This window comes from Pleurodeles waltl, chromosome 12 (assembly GCF_031143425.1).
Source record: "Pleurodeles waltl isolate 20211129_DDA chromosome 12, aPleWal1.hap1.20221129, whole genome shotgun sequence".
Taxonomy (NCBI): Eukaryota; Metazoa; Chordata; class Amphibia; order Caudata; family Salamandridae; genus Pleurodeles; species Pleurodeles waltl.
In genome coordinates, this window is record NC_090451.1 from 516615172 (window position 1) to 516638402 (window position 23231).

Consider the following 23231-nt stretch of genomic DNA (forward strand, 5'->3'; position numbering starts at 1 on the left):
ACATTTACTGTGCATTCAAAGACAGAGATCAAATATCAGGCTCTGTCTTCCAGTGAAGTTTGGTGTTTGCTTTTCTTTCTCTGACTTCAAAGTGAGAGGCTTTATGTGACAATCATTCTGGCTATTGAGGATGTGCTTGAGGCAGGCTGTACAATGTTATTCTTTTTCTAGCACGCAAAAAATGTAAATATCTGTAAATGAACTGTGCAGGCAGATATTTGAGAATGTAGCAGAATTATAAAAGTACAAATCAAGCACATTTTTGGTAATTCTAAAGTGTGGTGGAAACAAATATTTTAATTTAATCAAAACAAATCTATACACTAGGTGATGACATTTCCATACATTATCTTTTGTGGGCTGTATACTTTTATCAGTAAAACTTTATATCTTTGCAAATGTAAATGTCATTTCAATTGAAGATGTGTTGTCCATAATGGCAATACGCTACCACACCATGCATACTTCACTTTACCCCACTCCACTCTACACTGTGCCACTGGACTCTACTCTGCACAACTCCACTTTACACCACTTCACTCTACAGTATACCTCTTTACTCTACACCACTCTACTCTATACAACAGTACTTTACTATGCACCAATGCACTCTACGCCTTTGCACTCTACACGCCTCTACTCTGTGCCACTCTACACCAATGCTCTCTAAGCCAATCTCCTCTATACCACTCTAATCTACTCTAAACGCAGTGCCAATCTACTCTACAACAATGTAATCTACCGTGCACCACTGCACTGTACTCTGAAACAATCTACTCTATGCCATTGCACTCTACTCTACACCACTTTACTCAAACCAATGCACTCTACTCCACTGCACTCTACGATAATCTGCTATGTACCAATGCAATCTATGCCACTATACTCTACAAACTGTATGCCACTGTATTATACACCACTGCACTCAATGCCATTATGCTCTGCGTCACTCCACGCCACTCTATTTGACTCTGCACCACTGTACTTTGTGCCACTACACTCCACGCCAATGAACTCTACGACAGTCTAGTCTGCAACACTGCACTCCTCCACTGAACTCTACTCTATGCCACTACATTCTACTCTGCACCAATCTATGCCACTCAACACTAATGCACTCTACACCACTTTACTCAAAACCAATACACTCTACAACAATGCACTCTAGCTCCATGCCAATATATTCTGCACCACTGCACTGTACGCCACTATACTCTACAACATTGCTCTACACTACTGCACTCTACTTCACTTTACACTGCACAACTTCATGCCAGTGAACTCTACACCAAAGCACTTTACACCATTCTACTCTGCACCACTACACTCTATGCCACTTCACTCTAAGCCACTCTAATTTACTATGCACCACTCTTCTCTATGTCAGTATACTCTACCCCCACTAAGCACCACTGCACTCTGTCATTCCAACATACACTACTCCACTCTGCAACAATGCACTCTATGCCAATGCACTCTAGGCCACTGCACTCTACATTGCAGCACTCCTCTCTACGTCACCTCATTCTACTCTGAAACAATCGACTCTAGGCCACTGCAATCTATTCCACTGCACCCTACACTGTGCTACTCCATGCTAACCTGCACCACTCTACTCTACGTCACTTCACTCTACTCTACTCTGAAACAATCAACTCTAATCTATTGAATCCAATGCCACTCTACTCTGCACCACTCTACTCTATGCCACTATGCTCTACGCCACTCTACTCTAAAGCACTGAACTCTACACCAATGCAGTCAACACCACTTTACTCAAAACCAGTGTACTCTACGCCAACTAATCTGCACCACTGTACTTTATGCCACTTCACTCTAGGCCACTCAACTGCACTCTATGACACTACACTCTACGATACTCCACTCTATGACCCTCTACCCCATTAAACTCTACTCCACTCTATGACCCTCTACTCCACTCTATAACACTATTCCACTCTTTGATGCTTTACTCAGCTCCCTCTATGTCACTTAACTTCACTCTACTCTACTACACAATACTCCACTACTCTATTCTATACTACTCCACTCTGACACCCTATGAGACTTCCCTCTACTCTGCCACTCGACTCTACAACACTCTATTCCACTGTATGCCTTTTCACTCTCCTACACTACTCCACTTTATGCCACTCCACTTTACAACAATCTACTCTGCTCTACACCACTCTACACAACATCGTCTATGCCACTCCACTCTGCTCTACACCACTCCACCATCCTCTATATCACTCCAATCTAAAACCCTATACCCCACTCTGAAACTCTACTCAGCTCTACTCCTCTCTAAGTCAGGCCACTCCGCAAAACTCTACACCACTCCATGACACTCCAGGTCCCTCAACTTTGCTCTACACCAGCCTATGCCACTCCAGAACACTCCACTTTACGACACACCACGCACTCTCCTTTAACCCGCTAACTTTTAGTAATGCTGAACAGCAGCCACACTGGTGCACAAAATGGCTAAAACATTTTGGCAACGCCAATAGTTCTTGCATAGGCAAGGACTATTGTCTTTGCCAATGCTTGTTTGTATACTGCACTGTGAAATTCAGGCCTCAATCCCCGCAGGATAGACTGTAAGGAGGAGCTTTTTAAAGATGTTGCTGAGTGCTTGCAGTCACAGGCCTGGGGTATTTTACTTGCTTCCTTTTCTTTCCAAGTGTCCTCTCATCAAAAATGGACAAGTTGACTTCCAAAGTTCGTCAGACTAAATTTTTAAGAATAAAAAGGAATTAAAATGGTAGACGTTTAACAGATATAGGTTTGTAGTATGAATAAATGCAGGAACGTTTGCAGTGTTCTTAATGCAAAAACATAGGTAAACGAGACCATAGACAACACCCTACTATGGGCATTCTAACGTTTCTTTTTTTAAATTCTTATGCAAACTGGGAAACTTCCAATGATATATATATATATATATATTACTTTCCATGAGTAAAAAAGACGTGCAGCAAACTTCAAGAAGCGAGTGAGTAAAGCTGGGCGAACAGAACCCAGACATTTGAATAAAGAATAAGAAATTAAATGTACCCTGACATTTTAATATGAGACATGGAACATATCAAATAAAATTTCAGTTGTTCGATGTGTTATCTAAACCGAAAAAAGGAGACAGGATTAAAAGACTTTTTGAAACAGAACTATGGTGGCTTGAAATATTGGTCATATTATCCTAAGGACGCAAGCGAAATCGTCATGTACAGTTATTTCTTAAAAGTAACTTGCCATCTTTTAATTCTAAATTAAGAAAATGAATGGTGTGATTTAGAGATATGTATCTACTCTCGTACCCTGAAGCAACTGATGATTTACAAAAATATATGATAATCTCAGTTGAATTATGGATTATACCTGAACATCAATCTCGTTTGGATATTATCTTTTTTTCTTATTATGAATTTGAAAAGTGTAGCCTGGAACTTCAAGTGACATAAAGGAAAGCCAAATGTACCATAACTATGAGATAAATTATTCTATGTATTTATTAACAGTGAGGTTTTTGAGTGTAAGCAAAAGCAAATCTAAACATTCTTAATTCCATTTCCGAAGTCTGTTTTAACCCTCTTATTAGCGCTGGGATGCCTTATGGTAACTATGCGCTTTATAAATCCTTAAAACTAAACTTATTGATTACAATAAATGATTTCATATCTTGCCTCTTACAATCACATTAGCTGATCTTTCCAAGATGGGTGAAGGCAGAAATCTTAGAAAACTACCAAAGACATAAAAGAAAGAAAGGGGGTGATTTAAATAGTCTTTTTTTAGTAATTTTAGATTAGATTAGAATCAATGCTTGGAAAATAATGAAGTCCAGATTTAAGATTTATTTATGTAATCTTTTGGTTAACCATGCTATTTAGTGTTATAGCCAAGTGAAGGATGATCATGCCACTATGAAACGTACAATGTATTTAGGACACGTGGCACCTTATTGACTCATTTACTGAAGTCAGATCAAGTAGTTAATAGATGTGTGGAGTAGATGATGTAGTAATATTGTATTGGTATGCAGTTAATGAGAAAATGATAAGTTACAGATAACTGTTGTTTTCTTACAATCTAGAGCTTAGGTATATCCCCCCTTGAAGATGGCACATTGGTCCAAAGATGTTTTGGGAATATGGATGGAGGAAAACAATGACTATTTGCAAACACAATATCAGAGAACATATTGTTTGAGATGATAGTTCATATCAGCTTGCTTTTTTTTACCAGTTACCCCTCCTGATTCTGTTTTCAATGACATGCTAGCAAACGGAGTAAAGAAGATGCAACCTGTTGCAACCAAAAGGGAGCTTTCAATGAAATCCCATCAAAGAAAACATAGAGCTTTGATTAAAAGGCTCCAAGCTCAGAATGAGGTAGTCATCAGGAACTCTGATAAGGGTGGGAACATTGTGCTTCGGCCAGTAGACGGATGCAAGAGAGAAACTTACCATCGGGTGAACAACACAGATGACCATGTCAGATGGAATCGGAATGACATAGTGCAAATAAAGGTGAAGTACAAGTCAGATTAACTTGAATGGCGATATGGTGGCCTACTAAGCCAGGATGAATAAGGAATGACCAGCCCAGAAATCGGGTTTTGTACTTAATACCCAAAATGCATAAAAATCCATTGTAACCACCATGGAGACCAATAACATTGGCAAAAGATAGCCTTTTGGAAAACTCCTTTAAATACACTGATTACCTTTGACAGGAATACGTCAAGAACCTACCCTCCAACATTAAGGACAAAGGGGGCTTTTTGAAAATGATTTATGATATCCCCTGAAAAAGCAGTTATCTATTAATGCCATTGGATGTGACCACTCTCTATACTAGTATTTATCATCAAGATGGGCTGAGAGCAGTGGGCCATTATCTGGGAGGTCGCCCTTTCAAGTTTTTTCTTTTAACGTCTCTTTATTAGATCCTTCAATAGTGTTAACAGCATTTTACAGCTACATAGTGATATCTCACATCATGGGCTGAACGCTAGTTTTCATACATTAGTGAAAATGAAAGCATTTAGTATTTGCATCACATGTCATAGAAATAAACCTCTAATTGTATATTGTCAGCAATAGGCACGGTGCTGAGTGTTGCTGGGAAAAAATGGTGCATATCAGGAAAAGCATGAAACCAAAATCACATAACTATGCATATGTCTCTCATGTATATGAGCAAGATACAAGCGAAGACGTAGGGGGGGAGGCGAAATTAGGGGTATGGGAACCAGGTATGGTGTTCTTGCTCGTGTGTGCTTTTAAAAGGATTCGTAAGGAAGGGGGCTCTAGAGAGTAGTGCAGAGGTCATCAACGAATAGTACGCCAGTAAGGAGAGAAAGGTATGTGCTCTTTGGCAGTATTACAGTGAGGGCCCAAACAATTGTAGAGCCCACAACCTTGGTGGATTAAAGCAGCAATATTCCAGTTTAGAGAGGTATTGTTTTAATGGGCTCCAGGTTCTCTTGCAATTTGTCTCAGTGTAGGATAGTGCATGTGAGATTTGCTCCATTGCCAGAGTGTGCCATAGGTGTACACAACATTTGGCGATAGCTGGAGGGGCTGGCTGTTTCCACGTTGGGGCAATGAAATGTTTGGCTGCATGGAGCATGTAACTAATGGGTGTCTAGTCCGAATGTGTCAGAGCAGTTAATGTAGTAGGGAAGATCCCCAGTATCGCCATGATGTACATGGATGGGAGGGGGTAACCTACCATGCCTTTGATATGGCGTACAACGTCTTTCCAAAAAGTTGCAATCAAGGAGCAAGACTACCAGATATGGCAGAAATCGCCCTGGCTGGTTTTGCACCTCTAGCATAGTGCAGACATACCCAGGTATATATATGCCAGCTGTGTAGGGGGTGACATACCACTGATACATTATCTTGTACACAGTTTCTGAGGGAGAGGCTGTGGAACAGTCTGGGGAGATCTTGCCATAGCATTTCCCATTGCTTTGAAGGTATCTCTTTGGTTATCTCTGAGGTCCTTGGGTCTCGTAAGGTTGCAAACTTGTTGGGACAGAGTGCTGGAATGCTCTATAAGTATTGGAGATCAGCCCTTTCGTATCCATGTAGGTAAGCACCAGCGTTTCAAATAAGGTAAGCGAACAGATACCAGCTGTGTACATTGATGGGTGAAGAGCCCAGGGACTTATTGCAACTTAACTGTCACTTCACGGCAGGCATTTTTAATGCATTATTTGAGATCTTCCGTGAGCGATCATATTTCTGCGCGAATTTCCTGAAGGAAGCATGTTAGGATATCCTGTGTGATGTTCATCGGTGCAGGGGAGGCTGTCCCGGGAGTACAAGGCCTCTTCAAGTTTCTCAGTTTCCATTTTTGAAAGTTTATGCCATATAAAGGACATAGGGGTCTCCTTACCAAGCTTGTTGCATGGCATAATGAGGGTCCCAGTCTATGCGGAAGACGAGATTGCAGCAGTCGCCGTACCGGTGCTCAGGAGGATTGATGCAGGGGACCCCAGAGGCTAGATCTCCAAGTACCAGAGAAGGAGGCGCGTGAAAAAATGAGAGACCGACGGCTGCCTCGTCAGGCAAGAGCAGGGAGGACCTGGCCTGGCAGTTCGGGTTGGACTGTTCCCATGCGGAACAGGGTCAAGACTGATTTGCATATGGCTAGGTCCAAACTGGGGTGGCATGGTGAGCAAAAGAACAATGGATTAAACCCAGATCTGTGACTGGGGGTGAGTGTTTGAAAAGTTTCAGCACTCCACCCATCATCTTTTTGTGTTGCTAAAGTTGCCCTAAGTGGGAAGGGCAGTCCTATCCATAAAGGCCCATGATGATACTTAATCACATCTGTTCAATCCAACAAACCTCAACAGCCACAGGGCTTTCGAGGTTGCTCTCACAAGAGATCCTACACTGAAAAAACAGTCAATCATCACAGAACTGAAACGAAAATACTCAGAAATTATTGTTCATCCTCACCTCCTAAAAAGCACAGCTGAATGCAAGGTATGATGCTTGATAGGTAATTGAGGCCTTTCACATCCAGTGGGGGTGGAGGGATCGTTTCACATCTAACCCTAATTTCTGGAACTACTCTATCATGTAGCAACTTTTTTAATGCAGTGCCCCTCAAGGGAAAATAATTTATTTGGGGCCCCAAAGCAAAAACCTTATTTCTCACAATTATTCTGTAATATGTTAAATATTGCAAGCAAATTAACACATTTTTAGTGTGACTGCAGGGTACACTCTCCAAAAGATATACTACAAACTATTTCACAATAATGCTTTTCAGTTTATCAGAAGACATATATGCAAGGAAGTGACAATTTCAAGAAAGATCACGGCCTTGAACAGCATATTACAATAATGGCACAAACGCAATGTTGTGTTTTTTAAGAATAAAACCCATAACTTAAATTATTATATATTGTTTTGACTGGGGAAAAAGAGGAGGATCCTGTGCGATTTAGAAGCACATAGGGTAACAGATTATTACGGTTATGTAAGGCTCAGCTCAGAAGAGGCTGGAGCTATAGAAGGGAGTCAGACACGTTAAGCGTGGCACAACTTCAAGTTGATCCTAAAATGTTTTTTTCTGGTTGTTCCAAAGTAAGTGATTTGTTTGAAGCAATTTGTTCAAGGACAGTATCAACGTGTTCATTTTTACTCTTTTGCCCTATGACCGGAGACCTCTAGCATCAAGGTGCTCCTTAGACAAATTCCATCAACAATGGATGCGATCTAGACCCAAATTGCCAGATCTCATTCGGTGGGAGATCCTTTGCCACTGGCGGCTCCACTTTGTGGAACACGGGTGAATACACTGTCCACACATGGTTTGGCCTTAAAATGCTTCAAGACCTGGCTGTTTAATTCCACACTTGTCTCTGGTCCTGCTGTTTCACTTGATAGGTTTCCCAGTTACAGTCAAAGGATTAGAGGATTCACTGATTATTAAAGAACTTCAAACTAAATAAAATACTAGAGTGGAGGTACAATCAAAGAACAACTAATATTGACCTGCTTGCCCCTTCCTTCTGAGGCTGGTTTCGGCAGCCAGATAGCCTGGGATTTTTTTTATGAGGCCCCCACCAGAAGGCTACTTTCAAGGCTGAATATGCAGAGAGTCACTTAATCTATCCAGCCATCCATCCCTGGAAGTTGGTCTGGAAGGTTTACCATTCAGTCATGATGCCAAACACTGACACAGCCAAATGTGATACTTGCTCCAGGGGCCTCCTCCCTGCATCCAACAAAGGTAAAGCATTCGGAGTTTAGGGGCCTGTCAGAAAGCAGCAAGCTTTCACCTGCATCCTGTAAACAGACTATGTGCCCGTATGCTAATGCACAGTTGTACCTGGGGAGTAACACCAGGAGGAAGGCTGCAGTTTAGAACAAAAGTGATGTCAATGGTAAGCTGATGAGGAGGGCAGGGTGGTGGTTGGTCAAAGATTACACAAGTTGGTCAAGTGGGAAAATCAGTTTTTTTGTCTGGTCTACTGGAAGGGCAGGTCTCATCAGGATTAGGTTTAGCCAGGCCAGGGAACATCACTATGACCTATGCATGGCTAACAGCAGACTTCATATTTTATTTTCAGAGCTTTCAATAGGGTTAACTGCAAATTGAGAGACAGACATAGGACAAAGGAGGGTTATTGAAGTACTGCTTTGTGCATTCCTTGCTTTGGTTCGTGGCTCACTACTTAGAGCTATGTATGTCTCTTGCAAACATTCAAAGAACAGTAGCTCTCATGACATCAGAAGACAGGAAGCCTCACTACTTAAGCAAACATTATCAACTAGAATTGGAGCGATAGGAATACCAGAGTTGTGCTGAGGTAAAGCTGAGATTCAAACTGTCGGACTCACAAATCCTAGGATGAAACTGGCCTTTGGTCCCATTTGACAACATTCTTAGACAAGCTGCAATTATAGCACATATAACACGCACAGATTTGATTCAGTAGCTTATGTTTGGACATATCTGGTGCCAGCCTGTTTCCAAGTGCTACCAACCTTGGTAGTTAAGAAAACCAAAGCCATGGAGATAAAGTGGTTTCACCACTAGTTGCTCAAGTGGAGTTGGGGTTCTTAGCAAGGTCTCCTGGAGGAGAAATAGGATCAAATTAGGGAAATGTGGTATTAAAAAGGGCTTGTTAATGTTTGATTTAGATACTGATGATTAATATTGGCACCCCAGGTCAATGTATGCTTTGCGTACTTGAATATCACACCAGTATATATAGTGTGATGGATAAGTCTACTGTCTGAAGCCCTAGCCTGTAAGATGAATGGGCCAGATATACTAAGAATTGATTCCCAAAAAGAAGTCACAAATTGCGTACTGACTTTTTACTTAACTATTCTGATTTTGCAAACCGACCTATGTACTAGTAGGTCAGTTCACAAAATCACGATTCAGATTGGGTTGCAATTCAGCCTACCTTATTTCTATTCATGAGGAAGTTTGAAAACTGCTACTTATTCCCACTGAATACAATCACATGGATGGTCTTCTGAAGTCAGCAAGCCACCATGCCTGCAATCGCATTTAAATTATTTTTTTCTTATGCAGCCTGTTTTCTTTAAAGGAAACAGATTTCCAGTTAATAAAAAATATTTTTTCATAAACCTTCAAGGATAGCCAGTGGTCCTCTGGGCCACTGCACACCCCCAAACAAACATTTTTTTTTACATTCACAAAGGAGAAGGGGACCCAAGGACGCCCCATCTCCTTTGTCAATGGGTCACCACCTCTTTTGAGGAGTTGGTAACATAACAATGGTTTGCAACCGAAATTCCGATCACAAACCATTCATACATAGCATTGGGAATCACCATTTGGAAGGGACGCTCTAAACATATCCCTTCCAAATTGCAATTTGTTTTAATTTTCTAAGCCCATTTTGTGATTCAGTAATCTATTACTAAATTGCAAAATGGGTTTAGTGCATTCAAAAAGTCATTTAGCGGTCACAAACACTGTGATTTATTGAATCGCAGGGTTTGCAACTACTAAATGGCTTTGTGTATTTGGCCCAATGACTCTAGAGTAATATGTGACCTACATCTTTTCTAACATTCTACCCTGTCATCCTCAGCACTGACCATACCATACACCCCCAACCCCACCACAAAGGGGGGGGCTGGCATCATGAGCAACCAGGGCCTACTGAGAACAGTGATGACCCTGCCTGACTGCCATATTGAGCACTGCTCTGGCATACCTGGATTGGCACCTTCACAGACTGACACAACGATCATCACATGAATTTTTAGCGCCCGACAATATTTTAAAAGCATATTAAAACTTAGCTGGCGGTACTCTGAAATGTTTAACCAACACTGGTGACTATTTTGACAGTACACTGATAAATATGGTATCAGTCCTGATGGCGTTTTGTCTTCAGGCAACACGCTTTGATAAACTTTTAACTGGCACAGGAAACACTTTTAACTGGCACAGGAAACATGAAGGGCATTGTGGTTGGCACCCTTTAGAACTGGTGTTAATTATCTTGGCATAGGTTTTTGATTTTCAGTTTTTCAGTGGAGGACACTTATCAAAGAGGCGTTACTTTTCTTGAGGCTCAATATATTTGGCTGCTGTGAATCTTGTAATTTGTACTGAGCACAAAATGTTCTGAAGGGCACGTGCACATATTTGCTGCCACCTGCAACCAACTTTCCTGGGTACTGGGGCAAACACGGATAAACTGGAATAAGTCTTTAGTTCTACTGCAGACTTGTCTGTAGAACCTGCGACGTTTGCCGCAATGTTACCGTGCGTTACAAGAGCATTATCCAAAATATGTGACCAAACGGTGCACTGAAGGACCTCTGTCAACATCCTTGGGCAAGGTCAGAGTCTCTCACCTTGCAAGATGCATCTGAAACAGTCTTCATATCAGTAAATTGTATGCACTGTATTTATGTCAGGCTTAACGAACCTGGAAAATGGTCTTTAAAAAACTTTAGGAAGGGGGAAGAAGCGAACATCTGAATACGAGGCCTGTTAACTGTAGCAATCTTATACAAAAACTATTAAAGTAGGTTTATCAGGATTTGTAGACCCTAGGAACAATTTATAAAACAAAAACTAAAATAACATTAAACCGATTTACACATTTACAACCCTTGCAATTCTACTAAGCACCACTGCCAGAATAGTTTCCGGTGTGCCCACAAAGTAAACAACACGCATTACAAAATCGATGCGTCGAACTAAAGTTGGGCCTCATTCAGTTGCCCTATATAATTCCGATATGCGCGGTAACTATCGGAATAAGAAGTTATCGCACTCGGTGAGTACTGGGACTGATCGAATCCGCACTCCCCGGATACATTTCGGCAGGTCACACCTGTCAACATTAACCATTAGAAATATGTTTGGAAAATACGAAGCACCAAAATCCCCATGCTGTGCTGAACCTTGCAGGGAACTCTTGTAATAGGCGATAAACACCACACAAAATAAAAAGTAACCACATCGGTGTTGGATTTTATTTTGTGTGATACTAAGGAACGGGACACCGGGAAGCTCATTATTCAGGCCATTTTTTACAAACATCAGAGAAGTAAACACGTCCGAATGCTGTTAAATTTACAAGAGAACAAAAAACATGTCCTACTGAAAGTCCAGCCTCAATACGACATCTTGACTTTCATAGCATAACTCTCCCCCCCACCCCCCCATTTTATTAGAAGGGCTAGCACAGAAGGACCGACATTCATGTTAAGGAAATAGCTTCTCAGGAAGAGATCTCGCACAAATGTCAAATGTGGGGTCGTGCCTGGATTTCATTCAAAGTTCAGCCACAGCTTCAAGGATTTCCTACCTTCAATACGCCCTCTGAATATTCCCATGTTAGACGTTTGGGGCCAATTCACCAAGACATGTAAGAGTATATAAAAGAATACTAAAGGAGTACTGCTTTACCTACTCTGAAATGCCTTTGTGACTTGGCTCTAGATATAAAAAATGCAGTTTCTGGCTAATAATAACATGGGGGTCAATTTGTAGGTGTTACTTCATGCTTTACAAATAGCACATGACATTATGTTGCCATATGCTCAGTCCAAGAGCGGCTGTTTTCAAAAAGTTTAAAGAAATGAGCACCTCTCAGGGAGAACAGATCACTTTAATACGAATTAGCAACAAAACACGATAGCTGGCACTCCTGAGAAGAGTTGAGCCTGTAACTGTATTTGATGCCAGTCCACGATCCGCTGCGCTCTTTGGGAGGGCAGAGGCGCAGTTCAAACTCCTGCCGTCTAATCTGCTGTTGAAGATTATTTTAGGTGAGAATGGGGCACCGTGGAGGCAACTGCAGCGCACGGGACCCTCGACTCTCCAAGGACCTCCATTTAGCACAATGCCAATGATTATCCATGTACATAGAGGACTCAAGAGCCCTCACCACTTTCTGCAGGAGGCGGGGATATCATTTTGCGTTACACCACTGAGCGGAATCACAGAAAATCCCCCACCAATCTGGTTCAATTGAGTAAAACCCCACTATTTCAGCCGGTGCATTACTTGTGACCATCCCCCAGTCAGGATACAGAGACGAGCTGCAACCAAAGAATAACACAAATATTTACATTGGGGCATAGGAACTGAAAGTAAGGGTGCTGCAGCACCCCACAATAACCATGCAACAGTTCAGAAGGTAAAAGCATCAAAGGGGACTATACATTTTGTTTTATCTTGCCACATTGGTCTGCGTTCAAAGACAGAGGTAAAATGTCAGTCCATTATTCTGGCAAATTGATGCCTAATCTTCAAACGTGGAGACTGGTGTTTACTTTACTTCCTCTTATTTCAAAGTGACAGGGTTTTGTAACATGAACTAGGTGACAATCTTGCTGGGCTGTAGGATGTTGTTGTTTCTGTCTAGCAACAACATTTAAATACATGAAATAAAAGAACTGTAAACAATTCAAAATTAATAGGAAAGCAGAAATGAAGCTTTTTTTGTTCTAATCCTGAAGTGTGACGGAAACTGATTTTAATACACTTATTTGGTGATGCACAAATGACAACTATTCTCTGAAACCCTTTTCGACACATTATCGTTTGTGTACTATGCTATATTTTATATGTATATCAGTAAACTGTATGCGTGTGTAAATTTAGTGGTATGTGCAATGGAAAATGTGTTGTCTGAAAATTACAGTGTGCTACCACACCATGCTTTAGTAGAACATTTGAGACAGTGTGCTCCTAAATGCACCGCAGCTACATACTCCACCCTTACCTCTGTCCTGACAAAGGTATCCATCCTTTTCTCCACAAGGAAATAGCCAATACATATTTCGAGGCCTGTACGCTCTATATGGCCACTTTGAAAAAGAGAACTTGCACCTTCTGGAACAACATGGGTAGATGCCCTTCTGAAAGGTGCTCTGATGTAGGTGGAAGGTGCGTTGAGTCAGAAAGAAACTGAAGGGTTGAAAGATCTGAAGGACCCTTCTGTTGCACATGATCCTTCGCCACCCTGGGAGAAAGTGCTGGATCCAGCCTCCTACAGGGTGGTCTGGTAAACTGTAAACTTTGCACTTGTATAGCACACTTCTCACCCGTTAGGGTAGGCGCTGTACGCATACCGCTGTGGAACCCCTCCTGGCTTTTCCCTGTGAGGTGGCCACTCCCGGACAGCCCCAGGGTGAAGCCAAGCATCCAAGCACTGTGAGGGCCGTTGTGGAGATTAAGCAATCTATTGCCCAGAGTTACAGAGTGGGACCCATTAATTAGATTAGGCACTGAGGTGAGAATTATATGGTCCAAGGGAATTGAGCCCAAGACCCCCCGTGGTGGGAATTGAACCCTGGTCCCAGACCAGATCCCTGCGTCAGGGCCTGCTGCTCTAACCATTGTGCCACACTTCTCCGATTAAGAGTAAGCTAAAGAAGCTTGGAGGCAGATGCCACAGGTTTGGGGGACTTGGAGGATAGCTGTCCCTGGTGCCCTGCATGTTGACTGACCGAACCTCGTCCCTGACCCCGAAAGGACCAGGTTGACTGTTGTTGGGGGGGGGGGGCAAGGGGACCTGCCAATGCCTGTATGCCATCCAACTACAGTTACCATGAAAGGGATGAAATTGCTAGTCAAACTGCCTGGCAGGCATCAAAAGGCCCAAGGAATACCCTGTGGCTCAGCTTACCATATAGAATTAAAAGCCAAATCTGCTTTCTCGCCAAACAGACAAGATCCATCAAAAGGTGAAAGGGATCCACCAGGACATCCTCAGAGAAGCCAATATATGTCATCCAAGCACAGAGGCAGAGCAACACACTAGTTCCAACTGGCCAACCCAAGCAATTTTCACCATCCAGGCCATAATGGTATATTTGGCTGTATCATGACCATCCTGAATTGTTTAAGCCAGGGAGGCCTGCAAGCCTTCAGAGATACTGACAAACCATGTCCCTGGGGGCGTGAGTATATTGGCCAAGAAGGCAACTGGCATCGACAGACCTCAAGGCTAGGCTGGCAGATGAGAACATCCATTTCACAAATAACTCCCACTCTGGGGGGGTTTGTGGGTGGGGGAGAGGGTCGTGGGGAATAAATTGGGTGTTCACCTTGCTGGTGGAAACTTGCCCATCAGGGTGTTGGGTTCTAATATCAGAAAACTGAAGTTGCCTGGTGCTGGTCACCTGTTTACTGGAAGGCAAGAACAAGGCTTCAAGCAAATGGCCATCAATGTGTCAGTAAGGTCTTTTTTGAATGGTAGGAAAGGCTGAGAAGAGGAGTGCCCAGGCTGTAACACACGTTAAGACATTAACCTTTACCCCAACGGAAGGGCGTTGTAGGTCCTAAATCTCACTTCACATCTAATCGTCACAGCAAAGGAAGCATTTTTCTCCGTTGAAGGTCTGGGGGGAGGGTGGGTGAAATCAGCTCAGCATCAGGGATGTATCCACCACAATAGCCTCCTGAAAGTCCACGTAGAGATTTTCTTCTTCATAAGAACAATGCTATTCATCCCCAACATCACTATTGTCACTTCCGAAGGCTGTCTGACTCTGATCAGATTCTGACCCAGAATGTTGGGGGAGCACCTAAAAACAGCTCCACTGTAGAGGCAGTGTTGTATCTGAATCTAACTGAATGAGGACTGGGTTCCTCAAAGTGGATTTGGGACTGAGGCTGTGAAGAGCTTGGCTCAGAGTCAGAAACCAGTATTGGCAGAGGGTACTCTTCAAGTGCTTGCAGTGTCGGGTGGGCTTCAAAGTTGAAGGGATCAGTAGAGATTTTGGCATTGGAATGGATGTTGGCACCAGAGCTGCTGCAGAACCCTATCGGCCTCAATTTGTTGCAATGTTGCTGAAGACCCGGCGTGCATCGGGAGCTATTGTGTAATCGGCACCTCAGTGGAAAGGGAGAAAGACCGAGTGTCACACTGACTCTCTCACAACCACTTTGTAGATGCAGAAAGGGGATCAGTTCCACTTGGATTTCCTATGTTTCCTGTTTGACTTCGATTTGGACTTACCCAAAGACTTCAACTACAACAAGGAGGGCACATTCTGCACAAAACTTAAAAGTCTTGTCCAGAGCCCAAACACCAAAGGCATACTTTGTGCAGGTCTGTCAGAGACATTTTCTGTCAACTCTCCCGAAAGGGTTTAAATCCTGCAGTTTTAGTAGCAGGTGATACAGTTCCCTTGCACACTGGTTCAAGGCTTTTTGAGAAAAAAATCTCATCAAACCAATGAAGAAAAGAGGAATCATAGATTAGATCCAGGTTAAAGCCACAGAAGAAAGAACTGACATCAGCGCTTAGGGCTGGCACTTCTATGCAGTTCTGCTCTGCCACTTCCAGAGTAGGATGGATTCAGTGCAGATACGCAAGGCGCCACCTGCCGGTGCCTGGGTGCACTGCTGTGAAAGCTTGCTGGCTCCATTTTTGCTTGGGATATTCTAAAGGTAAGGAATTTGTGATTAGAAGTATTCATCAGAAATAAAGACTGAGTAAACTAACAAAAGTGAAGGGAGGACAAGAGAAAGAAGAGAGAAAAACAGCAAAGTGAAAGCTAGTTTGTTTCACAGAGAATGTGAAAGAGAGGGACTACAGGAATACACTAATGGGGAGAGAGAGTCAATAAGAATAAAGTCATGAAAAGGCTAAATAAGAGAGGACAGGCATTATCAAACAGGGAAGATAGCAGGGAAACCAAGCATGGGACAACAAAGTGATAGAATAATGTGACAAAATAAACCCTAGAGCTCAAGTAAGAGAAGAGGGGAGAGTTTCAGAGAAACAACTTTCTTTTATTTCCTTCAGAGTTTAGGTGAGCGGAGAGTTCCCACCTATCACGAAAGCAGCATAAGACTCAGCACAACCTAATGTTCTTTCATTGAGCCTTGTTTTTATTGCATGATGAATTGTATTGGCCTGGGACAGTTTTATAGATTCTATATAATAATATCATACCCGTTTAAGTCAGAGGATAACTGCATTGTAGAAATACAAACTTGATAGTAATAATATATATATATATACATATATATATATATATATATATATATATATATATATATATATATATATATATATATATATATATATAATAATTTCATTGTATTAATGTAAGGAATATTTAATGTAGTTTAATTTGCTTTAATGACATTGAAAATCATTGTTAGGAACATGTAGGTTATTAATAAATCTGGGACACCCCTAGGACAGCAGACAGCTATGTGAGCATAACGTTGAAAAGTCAAGTAGGAGTGGTGGTGTACCGAGTAATAGGACAGACAGAAAGAAGAACTCACCTGTCCGCTGAAGATGACCCCTGTCCTTGGCTTGAGATGTTCCCTGCTTTCTTTGCTGCAGCACCAAAAAGAGAAACAGAAGTCATATGAGTGAAACAGAGGATCTCAGCAGTGGAATGGTTTAGTGATAGTGCAAAACTGGGCTTCAACACTACACTCTCTTTAGTAACTAGTTGTGAATGTCACCTGGACTACTCTCCAGACCGGAAACAGAGGACATTCAGTAAACTCCAGGTTACAGTCCAATGCAAAGCCGAGCTAAAGACGTGAATCAACTTCCCAAGGGATAAGAAGTCTTTAGGTCCAAGTATTAAAGCTTCTCGAAAGAGGGGCAACAGAGATTTGTCTGCAATGTAAGGCAATCAATCCTAGCTGCACTACCAAGAATTTTCAACATGCAATGCTCTTTGCTTCCATAATCATTGGGTAAATGCAGCCCCAGAAAGCCAATCACAACCAAAAAAGGGAAATGAGTGACAAAAAAGTGTCATGTTTCTTGGAAGGTTATAGAAATGTTGTTTTGCCATGTGGATATATGGATCTGGAAACTGATGAAGACCTAAACATGCACACAGATCAGATTTAGAAAACAACAGGTGACTGGCTGTGAACTGAAAAAAACTGAAGATCTGTGTATGAGGTAGGATGCCTGCAACTCAAGACTGTAGGCCAGAAAATGTCATATTTTTATGTAGTGACAACTAGTCCAAAACGGATAACATGATAAAAGACTATTGTTTATGCTCCTCCATCTGTCTTAAATGTTCTGAGCACACATGTATGTGTGCATTCATAGGTACAAGGCATACAAATTAGTGGCACTGTCTGTTTAATCTGAATGACCAATTAGATTTTCATGTTTGCAGCCTTTTCTGAAAGTGTCTAGTACATTGTGGGGTAGAGGTGTGGAGGTTGCTTTGGAAAGGAAAGTGGATTAATTCCTTCATAGGATTTTGTGTATGTTACCCACCCTGGTATATGGATGGATGCATGTGAGCGTTACCTATGTTTTTTTTAAACACTAGCACTGGTGGTTAGGAGTTAGGAACAGAACTAAGGATTTTGGATTGAAACATACATTTCTGGCTAGTACATTTTACCATTATCAAATATTTTCAAGAGGAAGTAATCACAATGTTCATAAACTAAACAATGAATATGCCCTGAGCTCATTATCAGCACAGCTGTCATAGTATTCTGAGAACTGCAGCATTTCCTATATACGGCAAAGCCTAAGAGGGGACTTCTGCAAAGAGCACTTATCCGGACTGAGAACAGACACAACGGACTGAGAACAGAGACATGGCATTCTTCCCTCACAACACGCCACGACAAATGGTGGGGGACTACTATACCAACTAGTTATGATGTCACATTCCCACTCCCAATCAGTTGACATCGAACAGTGGAACCTGATGGCACAAAACATGTTTTGTATGCACAGTACCAGTAAAAGAATGCTCAAAACAAGAGCAAGCCCAATTTATGATCAGTTCACAGCTGATGCTGGCTAATTTCCCATAGCTATTCATCTACGGCCATTAAAATTCCAAGATTTGTTGAATTAGAAGAGAGTGAAATTTGTTTGTACAAGTTCCCACACAGTGTTTTATTGGAAATCCTCATCCCTCAAGGTATAATTTTCCTCCTGGGGACTGTCCAGCTCAGTAATGACTGTTATGCAGGAAGACCTCTGCAATGGTCATCTATTTACAAAGAACAGCCTCCATGCATATTTAACAGCATCAAGAAGATGCTCCTGGAGCTGACCCTAGACGTGTCTTGTCTTGGAAACTTACTGCTCAAGTCTACCCAACACTCCACACATGCTGATGTTGCCACTTGCGCCTGGGAAAATGAGCTTTTTGGTGTTGTCTATACATCTATTCTTAGCTTGAATTACAACCGAAAATACTTAGTTCATAGTAGTAATATGTTTTGTTTTTACATTTTTAATGAGTCTCTCAGGGGTCTGATGTTGCAAGGAAGGCGAGTGGGGAGAGTCAGAGGAGCAGAGAAGTGACGAGGTTCGACAGGAACGATGTAGAGAAGATGCAGAACTCAGAGACTGAGAAGATGAGCTAACAGACACGGAGGCAAATGTGGAATTCCAAAATATGGGGTTGTCTTCGATGAGATCCTCGGCGTCTGTGCCTTGGTCAGAAGATGAAAGTTTGATAGGATCACCATGGAGAATACAGAAATAAGAAGAGTTTCTTGTTGGCATGTGCCCATCTGTCCAGATGATGAGCATATATCCTTTAATGGCAGTGATCAAATATGGGTAGTGGTCAATCGATGAGTTGTCTTTTTGCAAGTCTTTTGTTTTGGGCAAGATCATATCCCATTGGCACAGGTAGGACAGATTGTCTCTTCTCTTGTCTGCAATTTTTTTTGTTACATTTGTCTTGTGAAGATCGCTTTTATGAACTTCATGATCCAGAGATTTTACAGAAGTAGCCTGATGTATTACAGTTGTTATCTTTCTTTCGAACAACAGCTTGGCCAGAGACTTGCTTTTAGTACTGAATGGAGTGCAGTGCTTAATTTGTGAAAATCTAAGCACCAGGGCCCAAGGCATTTGTCAGCAGGCCAAAGTGGTTGATGCCAGCAATGCCATATTTGGTATGACACTTCAGACTATTCTAGGTTACCTCTAGCTGTAAGCATGGACTGTACCCGCTGTTGTATTTTTAAAAAAAAGTATACTGAACATTTTACAGAAGAGCACTGCTCAAAAATGACAGCGAGCCCCACCATAAGGTGGACTGTCATGAGTAAGTGGTAGTGTTTTGAAATAAGTTATGGTGCCAAGCACCAGCAAACACTTGCACGCTTGTGGAACGTTACACTAATCTCTCAGCAACTGATCAAAAACTCTGACGGCGGGTACTTTTGCTACCTTTGCAACTTGCATTGGTTTGTTTAGAGTAGCCATGAAGCGTTCCACAATGCTTCTGGCTTTTGGGCAGGGTGGTGTGATCTGTTCAGTGGTTAAAACCCACCTAGTTAATTTGACGCCTTTACAATTGAATTGAGATCCATTGTCAGATTTGAAAACTTATGGTGTCCAAAATGACGCAATGATCTTGTTTAGTGCAAGGATGAGCCCATCAGCTACAGTGATAAGTGTGGCCATGATCTCAGGGAACCTGGATTATTCATCCAGGGAGACCAATGTATTTTGTTCAGTGGGAATAGGATGGAAGAAGTAAATGGATCGTTCCTTCAATATGCCATGGGGCAAAAGGGACAATAAGAGCACTTAAGAGGCACAGTCACTGCTTAAGTTTTGGCATACTCTTTCCCTGTACTTTCCCATATTTTTAACCAAGTCACACAGAAAAAGAAGACATACTTTTTGACTGAGTAATCTTACGGTGTCTACTATTCTGACGTGACCTCATGGGCAAGAATAACCATTTGTCATCTCAGAGCTTTGTGAATAACCAGATGAGTGCCCCTGAGAATCAGACCTTTATGGTGGCAAGCAGGTTCACCATGAACATGGTGGAATACCTTTATCTTCCTGAGACTCCAGACCTGAGGCACTCTCTTGCTTGGATCCAGGATCACTGATTTTTTGTCTTCTGAGTGCCCCGAAAGAGCTTACAGGAGACATGCAGGGGCTGCTCTGCTATGCCTTAGTGCTATCCGTGCTCACTTTCCTTACATGATCATTCACCCAGCAAGCTTCACATTTCCCCTTGAATGCTGAGCAATTGCTGCCATGAAGGAGACTGCAGCAAAACATGGCACAATCCTTGCATGAGTTTCGGGGTGGGAATATTTGACTTAGCAGACTTCACCTTGGTGCAGTTTGTTTCCCTGGAAAAGTCCATTACTTCAGTTTGAGATCTGCTGCGTGAGCCAACTGGGCCATGTCCAAAATATCCTCGAACTGCACCACCTTCTTTAGGAGTTTCTTCCTAAATGCAAATGACTCGATGTTAGCATTCCATAGTTATTTCAGAGCGTCCTCATCATTGTATTTTTTTAAACTAAAGTCTGTCAGTCACGCTCCCAGATGCAAGATGCATGACAAGTGCATATGAAGTTTCACCAGGTTTCTTACACAGTCAATGAAAAGTGTATGACTCATAATCCATGGTGTCCGAGGGCAAGAATTAGTTAATGAAGTTGTGCCTCGCGCCTGCATAAGTGCCAGTTCCTCATTTAGGACATTTTTTCCCCCTGTTCCACCTTTACACCCATGGCCGAAAAGAAGAGGTTATGCCTTTTGATACAACAAGCGCAATCCAGACCCAGGAGACCCTTTAATGTAAAAATGAAGTGACACAGCCGGTGCTAAGGCGTCAGGAGACTTAGATGTACTCTCTTGGATGTCCCTGCAGTCTCAACTTCAAAGCTCTGTTGCTCAGGGACACAATTTCCTCCTTGGACTAGGCCACTACCAGCTGTGGAAGACATCATTGGGGGTAGGTAAGCGGGTGCCTTTAGATTAAAACTCACTGAAGCAAAAGGAGTTGCAATTGAGACACACACGAAGGCCTGAAAACCATATTGCAGCCATTGTAGAGTCCAGTAATGACCAACAACAAAGCATACAGGAGCCCTTCTTTATGTGATCAATTACTTACAATGGGTAATCATCAAGCATATTCAACCTCATCAGCTAGGTACTATAGGAGCCAATCCGAGAAGTAGTCACAATAGCTTACTGCTCCTGTCAGGTCAGCCCTCTGATTAGCTTTGACAGTGCAATCTGAGAAGGTGTGCACCAGAAGCAGTTGACGCAATTATTCAGAATGGAACAGTGCGAGTGACAATAGTGGAGGATCCTCCAATGTTCTTTACATGATGTGTGTGAGGGTTTACATGGCAATGTTTATTATGAATCAGAAGAAAATACCCTTACCAGTTTAATATGTTTCGAACTCTACTTAAAACTTTAGCACAACATTCTATGGAGGAACAACAAAAGAAGAATTTCTGAAGTGACGTGTGCTTCATCATCAAAGAGTCCCCAACTGGGTCAGTAGTCATCAGAGCATAGAGTGGATGGGATCATCTGTCTCTCTCTTCTGGAATAATCTCCTCTACTAGGAAGAATTTGTCTCTTTAGATTAAAGCTTGGGGTATTCTCTTATTACCACCCACCACAGTACTCCAGTATGAAGGTATACATTTTGATCTGACTACTGCATCCGTGAGTGTCTCAATTGGTGACATAGACTTCTAAAAGAATTTTGTGAAGTAAAGGGGGTTCAGCTCCAACGAAGAGGCAAACTGTGTTCCGGAGGCACAACTGTCTCCATATTATGCACACCACCAACCCTGGTCCAAACCCAAATGTCCATGGATAGGCTTGGGGTTTCCCAGGGACCTCTTTACCCACTGCTAACACATCTGTCTCCTGTTATATTCCATATTGTGGGTTGTCAAAGGGGGTGTGGACCAGTTTCCCCCAAATCAAAGACATGAGATAATAAATGGTTGAAAAACCCACTTTTATATAGGATTTTGGACTTGCAATTTAGTTATAGAATGAGATTAATACTCTGAGTCAGAATGAAGAATCCAAGTTTATTTATGGGTGCCCTTTTGTCCTGGAGATAAAGGGCATCTTGTTACTGTCTTTGTTGTTCTAGCACCTAGAACCGTGACGTATGTATCCAACATGGCGCTGGACTGACACGCCGTAATAGCAACCAGAGATTCAGCTAGGTACATTCACCATCCACTAAATTTGAATATTTGTATTGACCGAAATTATGGATTTCTATTGATGAATACGACTAGCCTTGAAAAAGCTCCACGTGGATTCACCACTAGTGGGTGAAACATGTGTCAGCGGTCCAGTCACAAGTCTCAAAGTTTTCATGCAAAAAAGACATTAACAAGATGCCCTTGATCTCCAGGGCAAAAGGGCACCAATAAATATACTTGTATTCTTGATTCTGACTTGGAGAATTAATCTCATACTATAACTAAATTGCAAGTCCAAAATCCTATATAAAAGTGGGTCTTTCAATTCCATTTATTATCTCACATCTGGCAAAATGTTCACGTTATGCAGCTGCACCAGTTGCCTTATATGCTGCACATACTCCCCAGTGGCTGTATGCAGGCCACATTGCAGTAGAGTATATTCCAGCCACACAACCTTCAAACACTAACTCCCCTAGCCATACTACCAGCTGAATTAACTGTGTCAACTGATATAATTCCTAGCTTTTGCTCAAGAAATAGTGAGCCAGAAAGTGTCCGGAAATTTACCTTCAGCAGCCAAGTCTTTATCTTTCTGAAGTTTGGGTCCAAGGTGTTTCCACAGAAAAGTAGACGCAGAAATTTGAAAGGACACAGTAGAAGATTAGAAGAAATATCAAGTACCTCGTAGGAGTAGAAACAACAAATTCAACCACTTTGAAGAGTCTTTACGCAATGTTTTTTATAATTTGCCTTTTTCAATAACTTCTGAG

At 42.0% G+C, this 23231-nt stretch overlaps 1 protein-coding gene across 1 annotated transcript in view; it reads right to left on the reverse strand.

The window, feature by feature from the left end:
* CNGB1 (cyclic nucleotide gated channel subunit beta 1) overlaps positions 1 to 23231 on the reverse strand; it is a 1925718-nt gene that overhangs the window by 1770122 nt on the left and 132365 nt on the right. The window contains exons 6-7 of the mRNA XM_069217388.1: positions 23029 to 23053; positions 16789 to 16843 (exon numbers count right to left, since the gene is read on the reverse strand). Of these exons, the coding sequence (XP_069073489.1) occupies positions 16789 to 16843; positions 23029 to 23053 (80 nt within the window). The remainder of the gene's footprint in view (positions 1 to 16788; positions 16844 to 23028; positions 23054 to 23231) is intronic.